Consider the following 23,874-nt stretch of genomic DNA (forward strand, 5'->3'; position numbering starts at 1 on the left):
CCTAGTGGACTGGTGAGGAACAGTTTTTTTGGTTATTAAATTGAACTTTTAAGTATTTGAGCATGACAAATTCACTAAAAATCTTACCTGAAAAGCAGATTTTTTCCATGGCCAAAGCAATGTTAACATTTTTTTTTAATTTCATAATTTTGAAGTCAGTAGGGGCCCTGCAAGACAGAACCAAATCTGTTTCTTGAAAAAATACTGTTTCCAATGTTACGAATATAATCTCTTCCAAGAATTGTTATATAAACTGAGCATGAATTTAGAAATGTAAAATCAATCTTCTTTAACAGTTTCCTAATAATATAATTTAAAGCAAAAGAAGTTTACTAGGAAAATTACTTGGAAGAAGGAGATTGCCAAGCCCGTGTGGCCAGGCAGGGGTGTCTGAAGCCTCAGGCTTTGTGTGTCTGGAGGTATTGCAGTGATTCCATGGGAGTAACCCAGGATATGGCCAAAGTGTGCCTGGGGCATTTCAACATATGACAAATGTAACTCAAAATACCATAAAAAGGAGAGCAGCCAAGATGGATCAGTGAACTAGAAGACAGAGTGGAAATCACTGCCGCAAAAAAAAGAATGAAAAGAAATGAGGACAGTTTAAGAGACCTCTGCGACAACATCAAGTGAACTAATATTCTCATTATAGGGGTCCCAGAAGGAGGAGAGAGAGAGAAAGGGCCTGAGAAAATATGTGAAGAGATAATAGCTGAAAATATCCCTAACCTGGGAAAGGAAACAGTCACAAGTCCAGGAAGCACAGAGAGTCCTATACAGGATTAACCCACAGAGGAACACACCAAGACACACTACAATCAAAATGACAAAAATTAAAAGATAAAGGGAGAATATTAAAAGAAAATTACTCAAATTACCTCACTGATCTAAATGTGAATAATCGAACTATGAATATTAAGCAGAATACTTTTAAAGAGCTAATGGTTACAAAAAATGAATTTGAGAAACTACTGACAAAGGCTTGAAAATAATCTTTTTACATACCACATAATTTCTGATAATATGTAGAATAAGAAGAATGACTTAAAAACAAAATTTTAAGACACTCTATATACATAAAACTAAACAATGACTATTTCATATTTTTGCAAGTAATCGAGCAAAATCTAATGAAGAATACAAGTATACAAAGCCTTTTCAATTATACTTAACACATTGAAAATAACGCTACCATGCTTTCTCCATCCACATGGTCTTTATACATTGTTCCCGCTATCTGAAACACTCTTCCCCACTCCTATCTACTAATATATTTAATAACTGCCCATCCTTCAAATCTCAACGAAATCAGCACTAACCTCCCTGACTAGGTAAAATTTCACTATTATTGCTTCTCATAGCACTATGTATCTCACCTTTTACTGACTTATTTAAATAATGGCTGCTCATTTTATTAGGTTACTTAGAGAGTTCTATTATTAGTTCTATTATTAGGTTGCTGTGAAAATTAAGCGATACATGTGTAAATCACCTAGAACAATGCCAGCCACATGTAAATACTATTAGTATTGGCCCCATTAAACCTGTAAGAGGTAAACTTTGCTTCTGTCATCTAAGATTATTCTCTAGAGTTTTAGTTTGTTGTTAAAAACTACTTCATTACTAGCATTAACACAGTACTAGAGTTGTTCTCATCTATTCCTTGTCAAAGTGTTTGATACTCCTCTCCTCAAGAGGCAGAGCTTAATTCCCTACCCTTTGAGTTGAATTAGGGACTCGCTTCTAACAAATAGAGTAAGATGGATGTAAAGTTGTGTGACTTGGGGACTAGGCCATAAAAGGAATTATGACATTCTGTTCTCTCTCTTTAAGATTACTTGCTCTGGGGAAAGCCAGCTGCCATACTATGAGGACATTCAGACAGCCATGCAGAGGGGCCCATGGGGCAAGGAACTGAAGCCTCCCACCAGCAGCCACATGCATAAGCCATCTTGGAAACAGATCCTCCAGCCCCAGAAAAGCCTTCAGATGATTGCAGCTCCAGCTGGCAGCTTGACTGAAACTTCACAAGACACCCTGAGCCAGAACCACCAAGCTAAGAAACTTCTGGATATCTGACACTGAGAATCATGAGATCATAAATATTGGTAGTTTTAAACTGCTAAACTCTGGAATAACTGGTTACTCAGCAATATATATAAAGTACTGTATATGTTTAAAGAAAAAGAGGATGATGATAGTAAATGAAGAAACAAAAGACACTGTCAAAGAAGACCAACAACTCAACAAAAAGAAAATAAACCTGATTTATTTTTGGGCAAAAGACTTGAATAGACATTTCTCCAAAGAAGATATATAAATGACCAATAAGCACATGCAAAGATGCTCAACATCACTAATCACTAGTTAAGTGCAAACTGAAACCACAATGATATACCACCTCACACCCATTAGGATAGTTACCACCAAAAAAAAAAAAAAACAATAATAATAATAAATGTTGATGACTATGTGGTAATATTGGAACCCCTGTGTACCACTGGGGGAAACATAAAGTGGTGCAGCCGCTAGGGAAAACAGTGTGGCACTTCCTCAAAAAATTAAATATAGATTTACCATATAATCCAACAATTCCACTTCTGGATATACACCCCAAAGAAATTAAAGCAGTCTCAAAGACATATTTGTACACCGATGTTCATAGCAGTATTACTCACAGTAGTCAAAAGGTGGAGGCAACCCAAGTGGTCCATCAACAGATGAATAGATAAACAAAATGTGGAACATGCATACAATGAAATATCATCTGACACATGCTACAACATGGATGAACCTTAAGGACATTATGTTAAATGAAATAAGCTAATCACAAAAGGACAAATACTGTATGATTCCACTTATATGAGGTACTTAGAGTAGCCAAAGTCATAGAGAAAATGTAGAATGGTGGTTGCCAGGGACTGGAGGAAGGGTAAATGAGGAGTTATTGTTTAATAGGTACAGAGTTTCAGTTTCGCAGGATGAAAAGAACTCTGAAGATGGATATGGTGATGGTTACACAATGTGAATGTACTTAATGCCACTGAACTGTACACTTAAACTGTTAAAATGGTAAATTTTATATTATGTGTATTTTACCACAGTTTTTAAAAAGACAATTTAAAGAGGATCATATAGAACTTGCAGAAATGGAAAATATAATTACTGAAATTAGAAGTTCGATGGATTAAACAGCTGATTAGATCAGGTAAAGAGCACTCTGAAGAAATACACAAAATGTAGCACAGTGATACAACAACTGAAAATACGGAAAAGAGGTTAAGCAACATGAGAATAGAACAAAAGGTCCAACATATGTCTAAACAATGTTCAAAAAGAAAAAAGTAGAGAGGGAATTCCCTGGCCATCCGATGGTTGGGACTCGGCGCTTTGACTGCCAAGGGCTCCAGGGTTCAATCCCTGGTTGGGGCACTAAGATCCTGCAACCTATGCAGCATGGCCAAAAAAAAAAAAGCACAAAGAATTACCAGCAGGATAAATAATAAGAAATCTATACCTAGTAGTTACTTTGTAGTGAAAATGCTAAATACTAAAGACAAAAAGATTTACAAAACCACCAAAAAGAAATGATAGACTGACTCCAGGAAGGATAATTATAATGACAACTAACTTCTTAACAGCAATAATGGAACCCAGGGGATAATAAAATAATATACTGAGAAAAGTGAACACTAAAGCAGATATACTTCAAGGCTGTGGGATTTAGCCTAGTAAATGCACCTGCTTGGTTCAGTAGAAACGCACTTTTTTTCTTTTTAATATTCTACAGGTGATTTTGATACATACTCCTGGTTAAGCAGAGGAGGCAAAGGAGGAAAAGGTAGAAAGGGAGGGAGGGAACATAATAAACAAAACAAAATATTAACAACTGGGAAAACAGGGCAAAGAGTAAAAGAGTTCTTAATTTTTTCTTGCACCTATTCTATAATGTTAACTTTCAAAATAAAGTTATAAAAAGAACAAAAACACATACATACATCAGAATTATACAATTCTGTTTTAAGATGCCACTATTTCTAAACACTGATTCTAAAAATTCTAATAGGAAATCATGCCTATAAATTAGTCCAAATTGTCCCATTATTACTTGGGAGCATTCATCATGAGAGAATAGAAGTTGGATGTATTTAATCAGTTACTGAAACTTGATAACACACAGGTGTCAACTAATTCATGACAACCTCACCATAATGGTACAGAAAAACATTCATCAAGTTTCTATGCTTCCTCTAGCCCCTTCTTGACTTTGTACTTAATGATATTCTTAGTTCTTAAACTATGAAAAGTTCCCCTGGGTGATTTTGGAGATAAATTTAAAATTCCATTTTCTAAAACTTAATGATTCTTCTCTCCTCACTAACCTTCATACCCAACCTCACATCAAACCAATAAGGAGAAGAGAAACACAAGCTTCACGTTCTCTCCTTTTTCCCCTTTAAATTTCTCCAATCTCTCTATATCTTGAAGAGCAGAAAAAGTATACTAACAGTTTTTAAGACAATTATGTGCAAGACAGTGGGAGAAGCTTTGTATACATTATCTTGTTTAATAATCAAGCCAGCCATACAGCAGGTATTATCCTCATTTTATAATGAGGAAATAAGTTCAAACAATTCACATAGTTAATAAACCACAATTCTAACCCAAATCTGTCTAGCTCCAAAACCCCTGTACTTTCTACATCTTAGTGCTTTGAGTCACATTTGTTGTCTCACTTTAAGTTCTCCTTTTAGAATAACATTTTTATAAAGTACAGAACCTTAGCAGATAGCCTGACACCAAGATCCAGCTTCACAAAAATGGAACCTTGAACAGAAGTTTCTCAGTCACAGATTAAGAGCTTTCTTCCCTCTCCTATAGACCCCAAAATTACTTTTAGTTTCATTTATTCTATCTACTACCCTAGACATAACTTAAACCAAAAAAATGACATCTACCTATTGGATACTTCCACGTAGAGGCTTTTTCCATGAGCATGGTAGATTCCAGTTATAATTTTATCTGATCCACCGCTGTGTTGGGGGGCTTCCCCAAGATCACTCCCAGGTTCAATGATTCACTACGACGACTTAGCACACAGTTGTACTTATAGTAATGATTTATTGAAGCTAAAGGATACAAAGCAAAATCAGCAAACGGAAAAGTCAGATGGGGTAAAGTCTGCAGGAAATCAGGTACAAGCTTCCAAGAGACTTCTCCCAGGGGAGTCACAAAAGACACAACTCCTCCAGCAATGAGTTTTAGCAACATGTGTAAAATGCTGTCTACAGGGTAAGCTCCTTAGAGGTTCAGTACCCAAGGTTTTTCTTAGGGGCTGGTCACGTAGGCACCCTCTACCTACCACGTAGCAAAATTCCAGACTCCCAGAAGGAAAGTAGGTGTTGAGCATAAACCACATTGTTTGTACTAACAGTTTAGACACAGTGAGCCACTCTTCACAATTCTGGGAATGGTGGAAACCCTCCCAAAATCCAAGTTCCTAGACACCAGCCAAGGGCCAACCTTGTAAGCAGTGGGTTCTAAGGATTATCGGTCTCAAGCCTGCTATGTTCAGTCTTTTCTGCACCGCTGAGATGGTCTCTTTGGAAACAACGTACTGCTGCTGTTTTGTTTTTGGTGATCCCTGTTTTCTATCCAAAATGTGTCTCCAGGGACTTCACTGGTGGCGCAGTGGTTAAGAATCCACCTGCCAATGCAGGGGACACGGGTTCAAGCCCTGGTCCGGGAAGATCCCACATGCCGCGGAGCAACTAAGCCCGTGCGCCACAACTACTGAGCCTGCGCTCTAGAGCCAGAGAGCCACAACTACTGAGCCCACATGCCACAACTACTGACGCCCGTGCACCTAGAGCCCATGCTCCGCAACAAGAGAGGCCACCGCAATGAGAAACCCACACACCGCAACAAAGAGTAGCCCCCACTCACCACAACTAGAGAAAGCCCGCGCGCAGCAATGAAGGCCCAACGCAGCCAAACATTTAAAAAAAAAAAAAAAAAAGTGTCTCCATTTCCTATCATTTTAACCAAAGTTTCCTTTCCTGAGATTTATGTTTTTTAAAACTTATCAGCTGCTTATGCCCAACTTTTAAAACTCTTTTACAAGCCACAAATACACTACATACACAATTTTATGATTAAATTCTGTATCTAACCTTAAGAAGAATACCTGTGAGAAAAAAATCCTTTTAAGATTTAAAGACAGTAAAAAATTAATCTTAGCACACTAGGATAAAATCATTTGATGCAATTTAATAGATATTATTGATCATTTATACTGCAACAGACTCAATAACTATAATGCTTCTTTTAAGAAGGAAAAGGAAAAAAGGGGGCCTCACTTCCATTACATTTCTACACATTTCTAGTTAATATGTACATTTACAAACTAGCTGTTAACACTGTTGGAGTGCTATCCTTTTATAAATCGCCACCTAAAAACTAGACAGTAGGACTTCCCTGGTGGCGCAGTGATTAAGAATCCGCCTACCAATGCAGGGGACATGGGTTCAAACCCTGGTCCAGGAAGATCCCACATGCCGTGGAGCAACTAAGCCTGTACGCCACAACTACTGAGCCTGCGCTCTACAGCCCATGAGCCACAACTACTGAGCCTGCGTGCCACAACTACAGAAGCCCACGCACCTAGAGCCCGTGCCCCACAACACGAGAGGCCACTGCAATGAGAAGCCCGTGCACCACAACGAAGAGTAGGCCCCGCTCGCCACAACTAGAGAAAGCCTGCGCACAGCAACGAAGACCCAATGCAGCCAAAAATAAATAAATAAATTTATTTAAAAAAAAAAACACTAGACAGTAAACCCACGCTTCCTTCTTCTTGAAAGAAGTTAAACAACTCATGACATTTTAAAAGGAATAGACCACAACCTTGCTGTCCTCCTCCACATTTTTATTTTTGAGTTAATGCCTCAGACTAAGTATGCTCTGCTCAAAGGGTCATATTAAAAAATTAACATCATAGGAATACTTTACTTTAGCTTAAAAAAAGGAAAGGTTTTTATATATACATATACAAGGTTGTACTTTCTTAGTTTTTCGGTTATATCAGCAAATTAAGCAATGCTGGACTGAATTAGTGACTGATCTGTACCCTGAAATAATTTCTGAAATGTCTTCTGCTTTCTTCCCTACAATCTCTCCCATTAATGTATCCTGTCCTTAAATAAACTTAATAATGAGCTCAGAAGAATGAAGAATACAGAAGCCTTCAATGAAGAACTTATCTAACTAAGGAAACAGGAATAACAAAAGTGTAAGACAAAAGTATGGGTGTTAAATAATGTGAGGAGGAATAAATGCAAAAGAAGTTCTAAGAGGACCAAAAAAAAAAAAACCCCTTTCTCCTTTAAGATTTACAAAGTTTCAAAATATATGAAGTGAAAAAAAGATAGTTAACAAAAATTGCATGTATGTTTTATATACTTTTTGATTAACAACACAAACTATGAAAAGAGGGTTTAAAAGGTTACACACGAGAACTTTAATGATTGTTGTCCCCAAACAGGAAGATGGGTTTGGGGTTTGTTTTACTTTTTGCTTATGTTCTTTTTTTTCTATGATGAAATATACCACTTTTGTAATAAGAAAAAATTAATTCTTTCCCTTTCCCCTTAAAGAAATGAAAGAAACGAGTAGTAAATATACGGCTTTTTCCCCCTTTTTCTAGTTTAAAGATGAGGCAAGATCTTTGTAATAAACATTTTATACTTGTACAAATAATACAAAAAACAAACATTTCACACTTGGCCGGCCATTCTTCTGTTAGCTTTGCAAGCTGTCCCCTCAAAACTCAGTGATCAAAAATAAATAAAATAGGGCTTCCCTGGTGGCGCAGTGGTTGAGAGTCTGCCTGTCAATGCAGGGGACACGGGTTCGAGCCCTGGTCTGGGAAGATCCCACATGCCGCGGAGCAACTAGGCCCATGAGCCACAATTGCTGAGCCTGTGCGTCTGGAGCCTGTGCTCCGCAACAAGAGAGGCCGCGATGGTGAGAGGCCCGCGCACCGCGATGAAGAGTGGCCCCGGCTCGCCGCAACTAGAGGAAGCCCTCGCATAGAAAAAACGAAGACCCAACACAGCCAAAAATAAATAAATAAATAAATAAATAAATAAATAAAATTTTAATAAATAAATAAATAAATAAAATAAAACAAAATACTCCAGGAAAGATCTTCAAGTTAGAAGCCAGTTAACATGCACCATCACCCTCCATATTAGTACAGACTGTCCTCTCACTGAGGTCCTCCTTAGACCTTAGATCATTCTTCACTTCCATTATTTTCCCAAAAATTATCCTCCTCAAAGTAAACTGCTTTTTCTCTTTCTATATTCATTGCAAGTAACAAAAAACCCTGCATTTATATTATTGTTAGAAAGCTAGGGACTTCTCTGGTGGTCCAGTGGTAAAGAATCTGCCTTCCAATGCAGAGGACACGGGTTCGATCCCTAGTTGGGAACTAAGATCCCACATGCCACACCACAACTACTGAGCTCCCGCGCCTCAACGAGAGAGCCCGCATGCCGCAAAACTACAGAGCCCACACGCTCTGGAGCCCACGCACCACAACTAAAGAGAGAAAACCCGCAGGCCACAACTAGAGAGAAACCCGCACGCAACGAAAGATCCCACACGCCTCAACGAAGATCCCGCATGCTGCAACTAAGACCCGATGCAGCCAAAAAAATATAAGAAAATAAATAAATAATTAATTAAAATAGTCTTTAAAAAAAGAAAGCTATAACACAGAAGCTCATGAATTAAGAGAGGCAGCTTGGTATACTGGAAAGCACAGTGGGCTAAAGTAAGTCTTACATTACAGTCCAGCTCTGGCTGTGCCACTTATTATACATTATTTAATTTAGTGTAAATAGGAGATAAGAGGATTCTTTTGTGGTAGGTTGTCTTAAGATATTTCTCTTTACACAACACCTGCTAACTGTAAAAAAAATTTTTTTTTCAAATAATATAGACATATGTAGAGTTGAAAGTGGAAGTTCCTTTCATATCTCTACTCCCACAACCACCAAGGAGCCTGAGAAGATACTAATAGGATGCTCTTCTAATAGTCCAGCTGATAACATCTGTTTCATTCACAGCTCTCTGGGCCTAAAGGAACCTCCTCTGAATCTGACAGATTCAGAGATTCTAGAGTTTGAGCTCAACATAGTTACTAGATAGAAATTTGGGTCTTCTCTCTAAGGGAGGGGGTTAGTGTGTTGCATACAACACAAAGAATGACCCAATATTTAGCAACCAGCAGAGCAAACTTAAGGTAGTCATTACTGCTCTCCATCAAATATTTCTAGCTGCCCTCCCAGGCTCATAGCAAAACGGCACCTTCCCCATCCCCTTGACATGATGTGATGCCAAACATCTCTTCTGGTTTTTAAAGTTTCCACTAGTACTCTTTCCCTCTGCAACGCAACCGCCAGCATTCTAGAATGATGGTGTAAGACTAACAGCCTGGGTCTCTGGGTGACAAAAGATAGGCAGAATCCCTCTCCCACCTCTGCCAAAACCCCCTCCTCCAACACACTGATCTACACTGAACAGGTAGTATGAGTGACAAACTTGTGATGTGTTAATCCACTAAGATTGGGGTGGGGAGCTATTGTTATCAACCTATAACCTAACTAGACAAACCAACTGATTCTAAAGTTAATATAAAAAATAAGCAAGCAGGCATAGCCAGGAATATTCTGAAAATAAATGGAAATGAACTAGTCCTACTGGATGGCAGCAACAACAAAGAGCTAATACCTATAAAGCACTAATTACATGCCAAACACTATTTCTAAGCACTTTATATAAATTTATTCATTTACTCCTAATAACAACCTTATTAGATAGGTATTATCATCTCCATTTTACAAATAAGGACACTGAATTATAGGGATGTTAAGTAACTTGCCCAAGATCACACAGCTAAGGAAGTGAAGATTTAAAGCAAGGCAGTTCAGCACAAAGCCTACATATTCTTAACCACCATTCTTTAGCACAAAAGTCTATATATTCTTATTTATACCACACATTATAAAAATACATTAAAACAGTGTGGTACTGGCACATAATTAGGCAAATCAACAGAAAGAACAGAAAATCCAGAAACAGAATCAAATGCACACAGGATTTTACTATACAAAAAGGTGAATAAACATAGTTTATTCAATAAATGGCTATTTTGAAATCCTTATATCCTTTCTGTCAGCAATTCCAATTCAAGGCATTTATTCTACAGCTATACCTAGCACATGTTTCAAATGATACATAAGATTTTTCACTACAGCACTGTTTGAAACAACCTAATTATATAATTCATCCATACAATGAAATGTCACGCATTAAAAAAAAGAAAAGCAAGTTCTTTACTTACTAACATGGAAGAATCTCCAAGATAAATTAAGTGGGAAAAAAAAAAGCGAGGTGCAAAACAGTATATATGCTTCCATTGTTCTCCAAAAAAAAAAAAGACTGGGGGGATACACATGCATATATGTATGTATGTGTGTATATATATATGTGTACATATACACACACACACTTATCTGGAAGTATACATAAGAAACTGGTGATTTGGATTGCCAAAATTTGAGTGGCCAGGGAAAGGGGATGGCAGAAACACTTCTGTACCATTGATTTTTTTTTTTTAAGAAATTTTTCTTTTTTAATTTATTTATTTTTGGCTGCATTGGGTCTTCGTTGCTGTGCGTGGGCTTTCTCTAGTTGTGGCGAGTGGGGGCTACTCTTTGTTGCGGTGCGCGGGCTGCTCATTGTGGTGGCTTCTCTTGTTGCAGAGCACGGGCTCTAGGCGTGCAGGCTTCAGTAGTTGTGGCACGCGGGCTCAGTAGTTGTGGCTTGTGGGCTCTAGAGCGCAGGCTCAGTAGTTGTGGTGCACGGGCTTTGCTGCTCCACAGCATGTGGGATCTTCCTGGACCAGGGATCGAACCCGTGTCCCCTGCATCGGCAGGCGGATTCTTAACCACTGTGCCACCAGGGAAGTCCCTATACCATTTGATTTTTGAACTATTCAAAGGTACTGAGCATTCAATAAATAAATAAATGATTTAAATTTTACAAGAGAAAAAGACTGAGCCATTTAGCAGCAGGGATAAATGCCAAAAGAATACACTGAGAGTTATCATGATAAAGAAACTGAGCAGCCATTACACTCCATGTACTACAAGCTGAAACCGAGAAAGCCAGCTGGAAGAAAGGAAAACTGAACAGATATACAGAGCAAAAAACGATGCCAAAACCTTGCAGCCCCTAAAAGAGAAAGATGGAGCATGCAGTCTTAATTTCTAATGGCTTACTAGCTCCAGTTTCCATGAGGCCCAGACATACCATGACTCCTACCGACGGAGTGTCATGATCTCCAGTGTACACACATACAACACACGCTTCCACTGGAGTTAGCGCCACTGGTTCACCATTCCCCGCCCCCTCCTTTTTTTTCTTAAGGCCCCTACAACTAACTTTTCTATTCATATGAATGGCAAGGTATTTCAGGATGATTTCAAAGTGCCCTTTGTGAGAGGGAAAAGAAAGACTTTGATCTACCTAAGTGAAGTGCTAGAAATACCAATCAAAATGCTGATAACTGTACCAAAATAAAATAAAACTATACATTACACTTACCTATATATCCAGAAGCACTGAAATCTGGCAATTAAACCAAGGGACAGAAGAAGCCTAAATACAATATACTATCTTGTATTAAGGTCTCAAAATTATCTCAGCCTTAATGCTACCATAATTGTTAAGTACATTAACCAATAAAAATGTTAGAAAGGCAACTTTAAAAAAACATTAATAGCTATCACTTTTTGAGTACTTACCACTCACCACGCACCCTCTGGGAATTTTACATGTAGTATTTATTTAATTCTCACAGCTCTATGAGGCAGGTACTATTAGCATGACTATTTTACAGATGAGGAAACAGACACATATAAAAAATTCAGAACCCTAAGAGACCTTAGAAATTATGTATTCCCATGCAAATTATTTATTTTCTACCTATGTCAAGATATTGGTATACTAAATCATAAATTTAATCCAGGATCTAAATCCACACAGTCTAACACCAGAGTCCATAGCTATTAACAGCATGCTTATAAATGGCACTGACTGATGTTATAATTAAAAGCACTCAAATAAAACCCAAAAGCTTCAAGAATTGCAAGTGTGAAAAATCTGTTTACATCAAGATTAGGGAACAAACACAAAGTCATTCCTGGTAGATCAGTAATCTCTTAAATATATTTTTTTAAAGAAATATTTTCCTGTTAATAGTAATTATCTAGCTATCTTTTATTAGTATTTCTTTTAAATTCAATTCTAAAAAATATCTAAGGGGACTTCCCTGGTGGTCCACTGACTAAGACCCCATACTCCCAATGCAGGGGGTGGGGGTTTGATCCCTGGTCAGGGAACTAAGATCTCACATGCCGCACGGCGTGGCCAAAGAATAAATAAAATAACAAATATCTAAGAAGGCACAAAACAAGTACATGAAGGCTAGTCTCAAAATAAAATGGTAATATTTATTAATCCTTAAGTGAATTGTATATGTTATATTGTATTTTTCCTTCTATTTTATTACCATGAAAGCTTTGGGAAGACAGTGGAGCATCACTGCAGAACATCTCCCCCTAGGTAGAGCACAAATGGGAAAACCACAAAACTTAAGTCAAGCTCTACTTCCTACTAGTTATGTGGCCTTAAGGTAGAAGACTTACTCTCTCTTAGCTAAACATCTTCATCTGTAAAACCAGGAAATATATATAGCTTCTGGGGTTGTGTTGAGGATTAGGTGATAGGGTAGAATAAAGTGTCCAGGACACAGCATCCAATCCTTTCCCAATGCTATTATACTGCTAAAGCACAATGGTTAAGAGCAAAATGTTTAGAGTTAGACATGTCTTATTGTGAGACCATTTTCATCATTTATTTGCCAAGGACTAAATGAGATAACACCTGAAGTAGACTTTAACATATAAATGCTGAATAAGTATTACTACATAAGTAATACTACCAAAAGCAAAAATTGGGCACCAAAGGTAACTAGAAACTAAACCTAGAAAAATAATAAAAGTTAGACTCTAATCTTTCTGTGCTCTACTACTAAGCTATGTGTCCGTGATCAACTTGTTTCATCTGCCTAAGCATTAGTTTATTCATCTGTAAATCAAGGGTACCAGAATACTGGGAATTCCCTGGCAGTCCAGTGCTTAGGACTCCGTGCTTTCACTGCCAAGCACCTGGGGTTCAATCCCTGGTCAGGGAACTAAGATCCGGCAAGCCGTGCAGCACAGCCAAAAAAAACAAAAGAAAAAAGTGTATCAGAATACATAATTTCTTTTTTAAGAGTTTTTTTGATGTGGACCATTTTTAAAGTCTTTATTGAATTTGTTATAATATTGCTTCTGTTTCATGTTTTGGTTTTTTGGCCACGAGGCATGTGGGATCTCAGCTCCCCGACCAGGGATGCAACCAGCACCCCCTGCATTGGAAGGTGAAGTCTTAACCAGTGGCCCACCAGTGAAGTCCCAGAATACATAATTTCTAAGGTCTCTTCCAGTTCTAAATTTTTATACCTCTGTCTGTCTGCCTACCGAAGTCATAAATTTTATCTTAAAACAACCAATACCGTCACATATACATACACTCACCCTCAAGGAAAAAAAATATAAACCTGTAGCAGATTGAAAAATTTAGAGATTCAGGGAGATGGCCAAAAATGGTAAGCACTACAACTCCAGTTGAAGATTTTATTTTTTTATTTATTTATTTTTTAAATTTATTTATTTTTGGCTGCATTGGGTCTTTGTCGCTGCATGCAGGCTTTCTCTAGTTGTGTCGAGCGGGGGCTAATCTTTGTTGCGGTGCACGGGCTTCTCATTGTGGTGGCTTCTCTTGCTGCAGAGCATGGGCTCTAAGTGCACGGGCTTCAGTAGTTGTGGAGCATGGGCTCAGTAGTTGTGGCTCTTGGGCTCTAGAGCACAGGCTCAGTAGTTGTGGCTCGCGGGCTTAGTTGCTCCGCAGCATGTGGGATCGTCCCGGACCAGGGATTGAACCCGTGTCCCCTGCACTGGCAGGCAGATTCTTAACCATTGTGCCACCAGGGAAGTCCCTCCAGTTGAATATTTTAATAAGAAACATGTTAATGTCAAATACTTTAAATAAGAAAAAATTATTTTAAAAAGGAACACCTAAAAATATTGAAAAACAGTGTTAATTTATAGTTGCTACAAAAAACTGAAAATACTTAAAGCATTTTGAGTACCTGCCTAGCTCGCAAAGACTCTCCTGAAACATCAGTCTCACACAGTGGTAGGCCCAGAGCAGCTAAATACATTCTAGATCAGTGGTTCTCAACCAGGGGTGATTTTATCTCCAAGGGGATTTTAGCAATATCTAGAGACATTTTTTGGTTGTTACAGTTAGAAGGTGAGCGCTACTGGCATTTAGTTGACAGGGGCCAACAATCCTGCTAAACACCCTACAATGCACAGGACAACTCACCCAAAGAACCATTCAACCCAAAATGTCAATATTATGGAGGTGATCTGACCACCAATCACAGCTACTCTCCTGGGAATCTGGAACTGAGACTAAGAAATTAAAGTTGAATATAGACCATCCTTTTGGTCAGAGAAGAGATTACCAAAAAAAAAAAAAAAAAAGGAAAGTATGGTTTAAATGTCTAAGAGAGAAGAATAAAGTGAGCAAACAGAAGCCAAAACAAGAGACAGAAAATAAATATTGCCTGAGTTTTTAGCAGCCTTCCACATCCTGTTTCTGGGCCAGCCTAGCTGCATTCCTGTTCTTGAGCCTCCACTGTCTCCATATAAATTTTCTAGGTATTAAATAATCTGGAGTTGGTCTCTCCTACTTGTAACCAAGAGCCCTACTCACACATATTACCCACAGAAAACTGCTAAGACAGAAGAATCGACTACAGCAGAGTAAGAGTTCAACACAAGTAAATCAAAAATAAATGTGATGAAACTTTATAATAGTAAGAAACCAATGGTGAGCGATAGAAAAAAGATCAATGAGAATTAATCTATAAATATAAGGACAACAGAGGAAATAGAAAAGGTAAATAATGTGGAAACCAGGAAAATAGTCAAAATTTCCTGAACAAGAAGGAAAAGCAAAAACCAAAGACAGTTGGTATATGATATAAAGACTGAGAAATAATCACTTAAGACAGACTCCTCCTCAAACATCTACCTACCAAGCTCTTAAGCTTTAAGAGGAAGAATTTTATACAACTCAATAACACAAAAACAATTCAGTTAAAAAATGGGCAGGGAATTCCCTGGCGGTCCACTGGTTAGAACTTCGCGCTTTCACCGCTGAGGGCTCCAGTTCAATCCCTGGTCGGGGAACTAAGATCCCGCAAGCCGCGCGGTGTGGCCAAAAATGTAAGAAAGACAAAAAGAAAAATAAGTTAAAAATGGGCAGAGAATCTGAATAGACATTTTTCCAAAGAAGACACACAAATGACCAACAGGTACATGAAAAGGTGCTCAACATCACTAACCACAAGGGAAATGCAAATCAAAACTATGAAGAGATATCACCCCATGCTGGTTAGAATGGCTATCATTTAAAAAAAAAGAGATAGGGGGCTTCCCTGGTGGCGCAGTGGTTGAGAATCTGCCTGCTAATGCAGGAGACACGGGTTCGAGCCCTGGTCTGGGAAGATCCCACATGCCATGGAGCAGCTGGGCCCGTGAGCCACAGCTGCTGAGCCTGCGCGTCTGGAGCCTGTGCCCCGCAACGGGAGGGGCCGCGATAGTGAAAGGCCCGCGCACCGCGATGAAGAGCGGTCCCCGCACCGCGATGAAGAGTGGCCCCCACTTGCCGCAACTAGAGAAAGCCCTCGCACGAACCGAAGACCCAGCACAGCCAAAAATAAATAAATAAATAAATAAATAATCTCTCTAAAAAAAAAAAAAAAAAAAAAAAAAGAGATAGGGTTGGCAGGCAAGGGTGTGGAGAGAAGGGAACCCTCCTGCACTGTTGGTGGGAATGTAAATTGGTGCAGCCACCACAGAAAACAGTATGGACGTTCCTCAAAAACCTAAAAATAGAACTACCATATGAACAGTGATCCGACTTCTGGGTTTATACCCAAAGGAAATGAAAACAGCATCTTGAAGGAATATCTGCATTCCCACGTTCACTAAGCATTATTCACAATAGCCAAGATAGGACACAACCTAAGTGTCCATCAAGAGATGAATGGATAAAGAAGATGGGAGAGATACACATACACACACACACACACTGGAATATTATTCAGCCATGAGAAAGAAGAAATCCTGCCATTTGCAACAACTTGGATGAACCTGGAGAGCATTATGCTAAGTGAAATAAGTCTGACAGAAAAAAGGCAAATACTGTATGATATCACTTATATGTGGAATCTAAAAAAGCTAAACTCAGAGAAGCAAGAGAGGAGAGTGGTGGTTAACAGGGCCTAAGAAGTGGCGGAAATGGGGAGACACTGGTCAAAGGGTACAAACTTCCAGTTATAAGATTAACAAGTTTTGAAGATCTAATATAGTGCATGGTGATTATAACTAATAATACCAATACTGTGTATTTGAAAGTTGCTAAAAGAGTAGATATTACATGTTTTCACCACAAAAAAGAAATGGTAATTATGTGACTTGATGGAAGTGTCAGTTAATTGCTATGATGGTAATCACACTGCAATACATAAATGTGTCAAATCAACAGTTGTGTACCTTAAACTTAGATAAGGTTATATGTTAATTATATCCCAATAAACTGGAAGACAAAAAAAGAGGAAGAATTTTTAAAATAAAAAGATTTAATATGATGCCAAGAAAAAAGAATAAACAGATAAACATAAAAGGATAAGCATGACCTCAGACTTGAAAAAGTAAGAGTGTGGTAGAAAATTTGCCAGAGCTAAAGCCATCTTGACACAGCCCATGGCCAAGATGACTTTTCTCTTTGAAGACAGCTAGTAATTTCAAGAAACAGATAACTTGAAATAATTAGATCAAAGAACTTACAAATCCATTAGAATTTTCCCAAACAGCAGGATTAATAACAGAATAAAATAGAAAATGAAAAATATAATGATAAAGACAGAATGAACACATTATGAAATCCTAAGACTTAAAAGTGCAGTTAAGCTAAAAATAGGGTAGTAAAAGGAAAAACATACACTGGATAATAAAGCCAAATTTAAAGTAACTTTTTTCCAATCAGTAACTGCAAAGAAAACTCAAAGCACCTCTATGGAATAAACTCTGCACTGTAACATGCCAGGTATAATATTCCTAAGTGAACAATGCAAAAAATACCTTCTCTTGTTGAATGTATCAATTAATTTAAATTTATTGAGGGTCAACTTTGTGCCTGTCACTGTTAAAGGTACAGGGACTCCAGTGGTGAACAAGATCAAGTTCCTGCTCTCATAGAGCTTACCATTTAAAGCAGAACTGTCCAACAGAAATGCAAGCCACAAATGTGAGCAAAAATATGTCATTTTACATATTCTGGATGCTAGGTTAAATTTTTTAATCCGTAAAATTAATTTTAACAATCTATTCTAGGGACTTCCCGGGTGGCGCAGTGGTTAAGAATCACCTGCCAATGCAAGGGACACGGGTTCGACCCCTGGTCCGGGAAGATCTCACATGCCATGGGGCAACTAACCCCGTGCGCCACAACTACTGAGCCTGCGCTCTAGAGCCTGCGAGCCACAACTACTGAAGCCCGCAGGTCTAGAGCCCGTGCTCCGCAACAAGAGAAGCCACCGCAGTGAGAAGCCCACGCGCAGCAACGAAAAGTAGCCCCCGCTCGCCGCAACTAGAGAAAGCCCATGCGCAGCAAAGACCCAACACAGCCAAAAATAAATAAATAAATAAATACATTTATTTTTTAAAAAATCTATTTAATCTGACGTATCTAAAACATTATCGTGTCAACATGTAATCAACATAAAAACATGAATGTGACATTTTACATTCTTTTTTCATACTGGGTTTTTGAAATGTAGTGCGTATTTTAACACAGCTCCTCTCAATGAGGACAAAGGACATCTGCTGAATAGTCACCTGTGGCTAGAAGGTGCCGTACTGGACAGTGCCAACCTAGGAAAGGGACAGGGCTGCTTTCTTTTTTTTCCCATTTCAAATCTGTCATATTATTTGACTATTTATAAACTCTCCACATACATCTCTGATAAAAATAGCTATAAAGAGTTTTCTGGTCAGAGCAAATAGCACCTATTTTATGAAAAACTGGAAACAACCCACCATCAATATGAAAAATTCTGAATAAACTGTGGTATAGTTACACAGTGGAATACTGAACTATATTATTTCAAATGGATATATCTCAGAAACACACAGAATAGAAAGAGAAAGTTGCAAGATGATACATCTGGCATAGAATTTATGTAAGTCTTTCAAACATACAAAGCTACAAACTGGCGCCTGCCCCACACACACTCTCTACAGATAATTACAAGTGGAATAAAATGCAACTACGCAGAAGGGAAGGATAAACACCATCAGGGTAGCGTTATACTCAGGATAGGAAGGGAGAAGAATGGGTTTGAGAAGGTCTGCAAAGGGTATTCAACTGTCTCTATAGTGTTTTCTTTCTTTTTTTAAAAATGTGACATAACATGAACATTTGTCAAATCTGGGTGGCGGGTACCTGGACATTCTGTTATGTGCTCTACTTTTCTGTAAGTTTGAAATACTTCCTTTTTTTAAAAAAATGCTTTCTTCACATTTTATTTCTATTTCTGAAGAATAGACCAGAGTTTATTGGTATCAGGAACTTAACTTCTGATAAATATACATTTTTATAAAAGAAAATATTCTTTCTTCATACCTCCTTAAAGTTAATTCTCAGTTTCACAGAATTAATCATTCTGCACTGAATCTGGTCTTAGAGTTAGCTAATGGATTATCAGCATAGTTAAAAATATATATATTGATTCAGAAGCTAAACACAAGTCCAGATGCTATCTGGAGAGAATCCGGAACTCCTCTATAGTATCCACAGAATACATCTTTTTTCATAGCTAAAAGGTTTACGTTTACCAAAAATCAGTGTTCACAGGTCTCAACTACTGATGTAGCACTGTGACTATGAATTGTCAACATTAGGAATGTATTTACCAAACTTAATATTCCCCTCAGTGCAAAAACATAAATTGTATGCTTTATTCTAGATGCTAGTCACCAATAATGACACTTCTTAATGCAAAATGTAGAGAAACAATTTCTCTAGTTGCCGTATTAAAATATACCAGGCAATTTCTCTGAAGGTACACTTAATAACATATATATGATATTTATGTGTATATATACACACCTATTATATATATACTTTAGATATATGTACTATATATACCTTAGCTATTTTGTAGAAAATAAATGGACAAAACATTTATTGTTACCACCAATAATAGTAACCAGAATTCATTAAGAAAAAGGATAGACGGTCTCTCTCTCCCTGCAACCCACTCCTACTTCCACCATGCCTCCTCCAACCAAACGCCTTACAGCACAGAAGTGTGATAAAGAATGAATAGTAGGGCTTCCCTGGTGGCGCAGTGGTTGAGAATCTGCCTGCTAATGCAGGGGACACGGGTTCGAGCCCTGGTCTGGGAAGATCCCACATGCCACGGAGCAGCTGGGCCCGTGAGCCACAATTGCTGAGCCTGCGCGTCTGGAGCCTGTGCCCCGCGACGGGAGGGGCCGCGATAGAGAAAGGCCCGCGCACCGCGATGAAGAGCGGTCCCCGCACCGCGATGAAGAGTGGCCCCCGCTTGCCGCAACTGGAGAAAGCCCTCGCACGAACCGAAGACCCAACACAGCCAAAAATAAATAAATAAATAAATAAATAAATAAGAAAATCCTTAAAAAAAAAAAAAAAAAAAGAATGAATAGTAATAACAGCTTAAAACTCTTCCAAAATAATCCTTATTTTTAAAAAAAGGCCTCTAGGAATATCAGTTTTAAGAAAATAAAAATGTTGGCAGAAAGTTACTACTACAGAAAATCTGGTTGCCTTCCTAGAAAGAGAATTAAAGGGAAAATGATTAGATGCAATACGAATACAGTAAGGCAACCAGACCCAAGACTGACAAACAAAAATCACTACTCACATACTAGCAATAAGCAATTAGGAAATGTAATGCAGAAGAATTACACTTATGATCACAACAAAAATTTTAAGAAGCCCACCAATAAGCTTAACAAGAAATGTCCAAAAACAATGGGAAAGCAATGGAAAATCTTCTACTTAAGGACACAAAGATGACCTAGACTGGCAAATGGACACCATATTCTTAGATGTAAGGACACAATAATGCAACAATGTCAATTCACCCTCAAATTAACCTATAATTCAATACAATCACTATCAAAATCCCATCAAGATTTCTAAATCTTAACAATCTGGTCCTAAGAATCTTTAGAAGATATAATATGCAATAACATCCAAATAAACTTTGAAAAATTACACAATAATAGGGAGCTACCCAGGTAAACATACACACTTTAAGCTTATAATACAATTATCATAATTAAAATATGTTAACAACGTGCAGGAAGAAATAAAGATGAATGGAACAATGGAAAGAGTTTTAAAAAGATCTGTGGACATTTGAGAATTAAATATATAAGAAATACAGCTCTTCAAAGCAGTGGAAATTGATGAACTATTCAATTATTAGTACAATGGAAAAACATTAAGTTGGTTCCAACCTCAAATATGTATATATAAATTTCAGAAAGGTTCAAACTGGTAACAAGAAAAAATATGAGGAAAACAGGAGATCTTTAATAATCTTGTAAACAAATATTCGTCAATAAGAAAATGGTTAAAATCTAAACAAAATGGTTAAAATATATATCAAGAGCACAGAACACTATAAAGCTATTGAAAAGAATGAGAAATGTACACATCCTGGCATAGAAAGGTCTTCCAGACATATTAAATGCAAAAAACAAATCTGGGAGGAAAAAATTCATACAGTATAATGCATTTACTTGCATTTATGAAATGGCAAGAGAAGTATTAATATGTGCACTCACATAAATGTAAATACATAAAAAGTTCTGGGAAGATAACATATCAAACCATGAACAGTAGTTTCCTCTAACAAGGGAATATGGATCATGGGTCGGAATATCAAAGAGAACTTTCATGGCTAATCTACATGCTTCTGTACTGATTTTTTTTTTTTTTTTTACATCGAGATACCTCTTTATATATTTTTACACAATTAAAAAATGCAAATTTCAACATTAATAAAAGAAAGCTACTATAACAAAAACTTTCAAGTGTCAACCTTTCTTTCCTATAAGAACAGATCGGTGATACGAATTATGCCTGTTAGTACTGCTAGTCTTAGGAAAATTTTTAAGTTTTCCTCAGAAAATTACCAAGTTTTCTTAGTAATTATCTGGAACCACAAAATGCTAAGTGGCAATCTTTAGTACTAACTCAGTATTGTTATTTTAATTTGCTGGAATTAGCATAGAGAAAGAAACATGTTAACAAAATTGTATATGTACATATTGTATATTATATTAAGCCACAGAACATTTTCTTTGACCTTGACCACATCAAGTGAAAGGTTTTCTAAACCCTCCCTCTCCCTGGAAAAGCAAACCAGGGAATATAAATTGCCTGGGCCTGCTGAGCTTTGTGTTCTGCTGGATCAAAAGCCAATACTGGCAGAGTTCACTACAGAGGAGCCCGCAGTACCATCACCATAGACTCTGCACATTTACAGCACAAAGCAAAGACAGAGAAGAAGCTCAATATAGGTCTCATTTTTTTAAGCAACCAAAATTAAATTTGTCACAGTATTATATTTAATGTGCATTAATCTGTGCATTTATATGAGTGAAAGTTCAATGGAAAATAATTGACCTGGGACTTCCTTGGTGGCGCAGTGGTTAAGAATCCGCCTGCCAGCGCAGGAGACACGGTTTGATTCCTGGTCCGGGAAGATCCCACATGCCGCGAAGCAACAAAGCCCGTGCACCACAACTACCGAGCCTGTGCCCTACAACCCGCGAGCCACAGCTACTGAAGCCCGTGCGCCTAGAGCCCGTGCTCCACAACAAGAGAAGCCACCGCAATGAGAAGCCCGCGCACGGCAACAAAGAGTAGCCCCCGCTCGCCGCAACTACAGAAAGCCCGTGCACAGCAACAAAGACGCAATGCAGCCAAAAATAAACAAATAAATAGATAATTTATTTAAAAAAAAGAAAAGAATTGAACTGAGAAATCATTCTAATTAGTACAATGACCACAAATTTACATACTGAAATTATGCCCTCAACCCAAAAAGGCAGAGATTAGTAACCAACAGTTATTATACAAAATATCACACTTCCCACACAGAGACACACAAAACAAGACTAGTTTATTAACTGTTTCATGAGGGTGTTCATCAATATCTACTTAAGCAGCATCATTCTTTTGGACAGCAATTCTGTCTAAATTATACCTAAAAACTCTCTGAGATATTAACATAGGCAATTACTGTAAAATAACTGAAGAAACATAGGAAATACTCTAGAGTGTTCTGCTAGTTTTTTTTTAATTCTATCATATTACCTAAAAAGGAAAAAGAAATGTCTTTATGAGTTTCATATTACAATAATAAACTAAATAGATCACTTTAAGTGGTTACATAGATTCCAATACAAGGAGAAAAGGAGAGTTGTAATCTATCAACAGGGAGTGGGGGATATAAAAGTCTTTAAATAAGAAATATTAGTAATACTAAGTCTAGAGGTTAAGCCAATAGTTCAACATTACCATGAGATTTCAAATTGCACTGTGAGCGCCTACTGCTCCGTTTGTTAGGCCATAATATCTAAGTCTCAATCCATAGCCACAGAGTAAGTATATAGATCTAACCCTGGTCTACCATTCTGAAACCCTCATCATTGGTCTCAAGAGAGATAGGGTAAAAAAAGACTAAAAATCTTCCTATATACACACACATACATATACATATGTACATATACAGAAACCCCAAAAGGTAACTAGGCATCATCACACATAACTATAGAATCACAAATGGGTATCCCAATTTCTTTGGTCTCTTATCTTTTTCAATTTGAGCAAGCAAGGTTTTATGGGGTTTAAGTGAAAAAAAAACCTGCAATTAAGTACTTAGAACATTCCTGGCACACAGCACTCAGTAAGTGGCAATTATTTCTTCACAGCTTCTTCCAGTGACTAAGGCCCACTCTGTCAGCAGAACTCTGTGTGTCTTACCTCCCTTTTCCCTGACACAAGATTCTTTCAAAAGTGCACCTCTCAACACACCTTCAACATATGAACTTTTAGAGATTTAAAAAAAAAAAAAAAAAGTTGAGGCCAAAGCATCTCTTCCTGCCACAAAAAAAGTGGCATAAGACAGTGGACGCCTGCATGTGGACACTAGACTTGCAACAAATGGACTTTTGAACCAGTTTTAAGTAGAAGAGTCAATACACTATGTTTTCTGACAACTGACAATCTTTGAATTACTTTTGATCCACCACTCTTCTTTTTTTTTTTTTTTTTTTTTTTAATTTTATTTATTTATTTATTTATTTATTTATTTTTGGCTGTGCTGGGTCTTCGGTTCGTGCGAGGGCTTTCTCTAGTTGCGGCAAGTGGGGGCCACTCTTCATCGCGGTGCGGGGACCGCTCTTCATCGCGGTGCGCGGGCCTTTCACTATCGCGGCCCCTCCCGTTGCGGGGCACAGGCTCCAGACGCGCAGGCTCAGCAGCTGTGGCTCACGGGCCCAG

At 37.9% G+C, this 23,874-nt stretch overlaps 1 protein-coding gene across 6 annotated transcripts in view; it reads right to left on the reverse strand.

The window, feature by feature from the left end:
• Positions 1-23,874, reverse strand: part of ABL2 (ABL proto-oncogene 2, non-receptor tyrosine kinase) — a 122,992-nt gene that overhangs the window by 91,625 nt on the left and 7,493 nt on the right. For 2 of the 6 annotated variants that reach the window (XM_057540941.1, XM_057540937.1), the window contains exon 2: positions 88-167. The exons of the other annotated variants lie outside the window; for them this stretch is intronic. In XM_057540941.1, the coding sequence (XP_057396924.1) occupies positions 88-145 (58 nt within the window). In that variant the 5' untranslated portion in view covers positions 146-167. The remainder of the gene's footprint in view (positions 1-87; positions 168-23,874) is intronic. 6 annotated transcript variants of the gene reach the window in all.

This window comes from Balaenoptera acutorostrata, chromosome 1 (assembly GCF_949987535.1).
Source record: "Balaenoptera acutorostrata chromosome 1, mBalAcu1.1, whole genome shotgun sequence".
Taxonomy (NCBI): Eukaryota; Metazoa; Chordata; class Mammalia; order Artiodactyla; family Balaenopteridae; genus Balaenoptera; species Balaenoptera acutorostrata.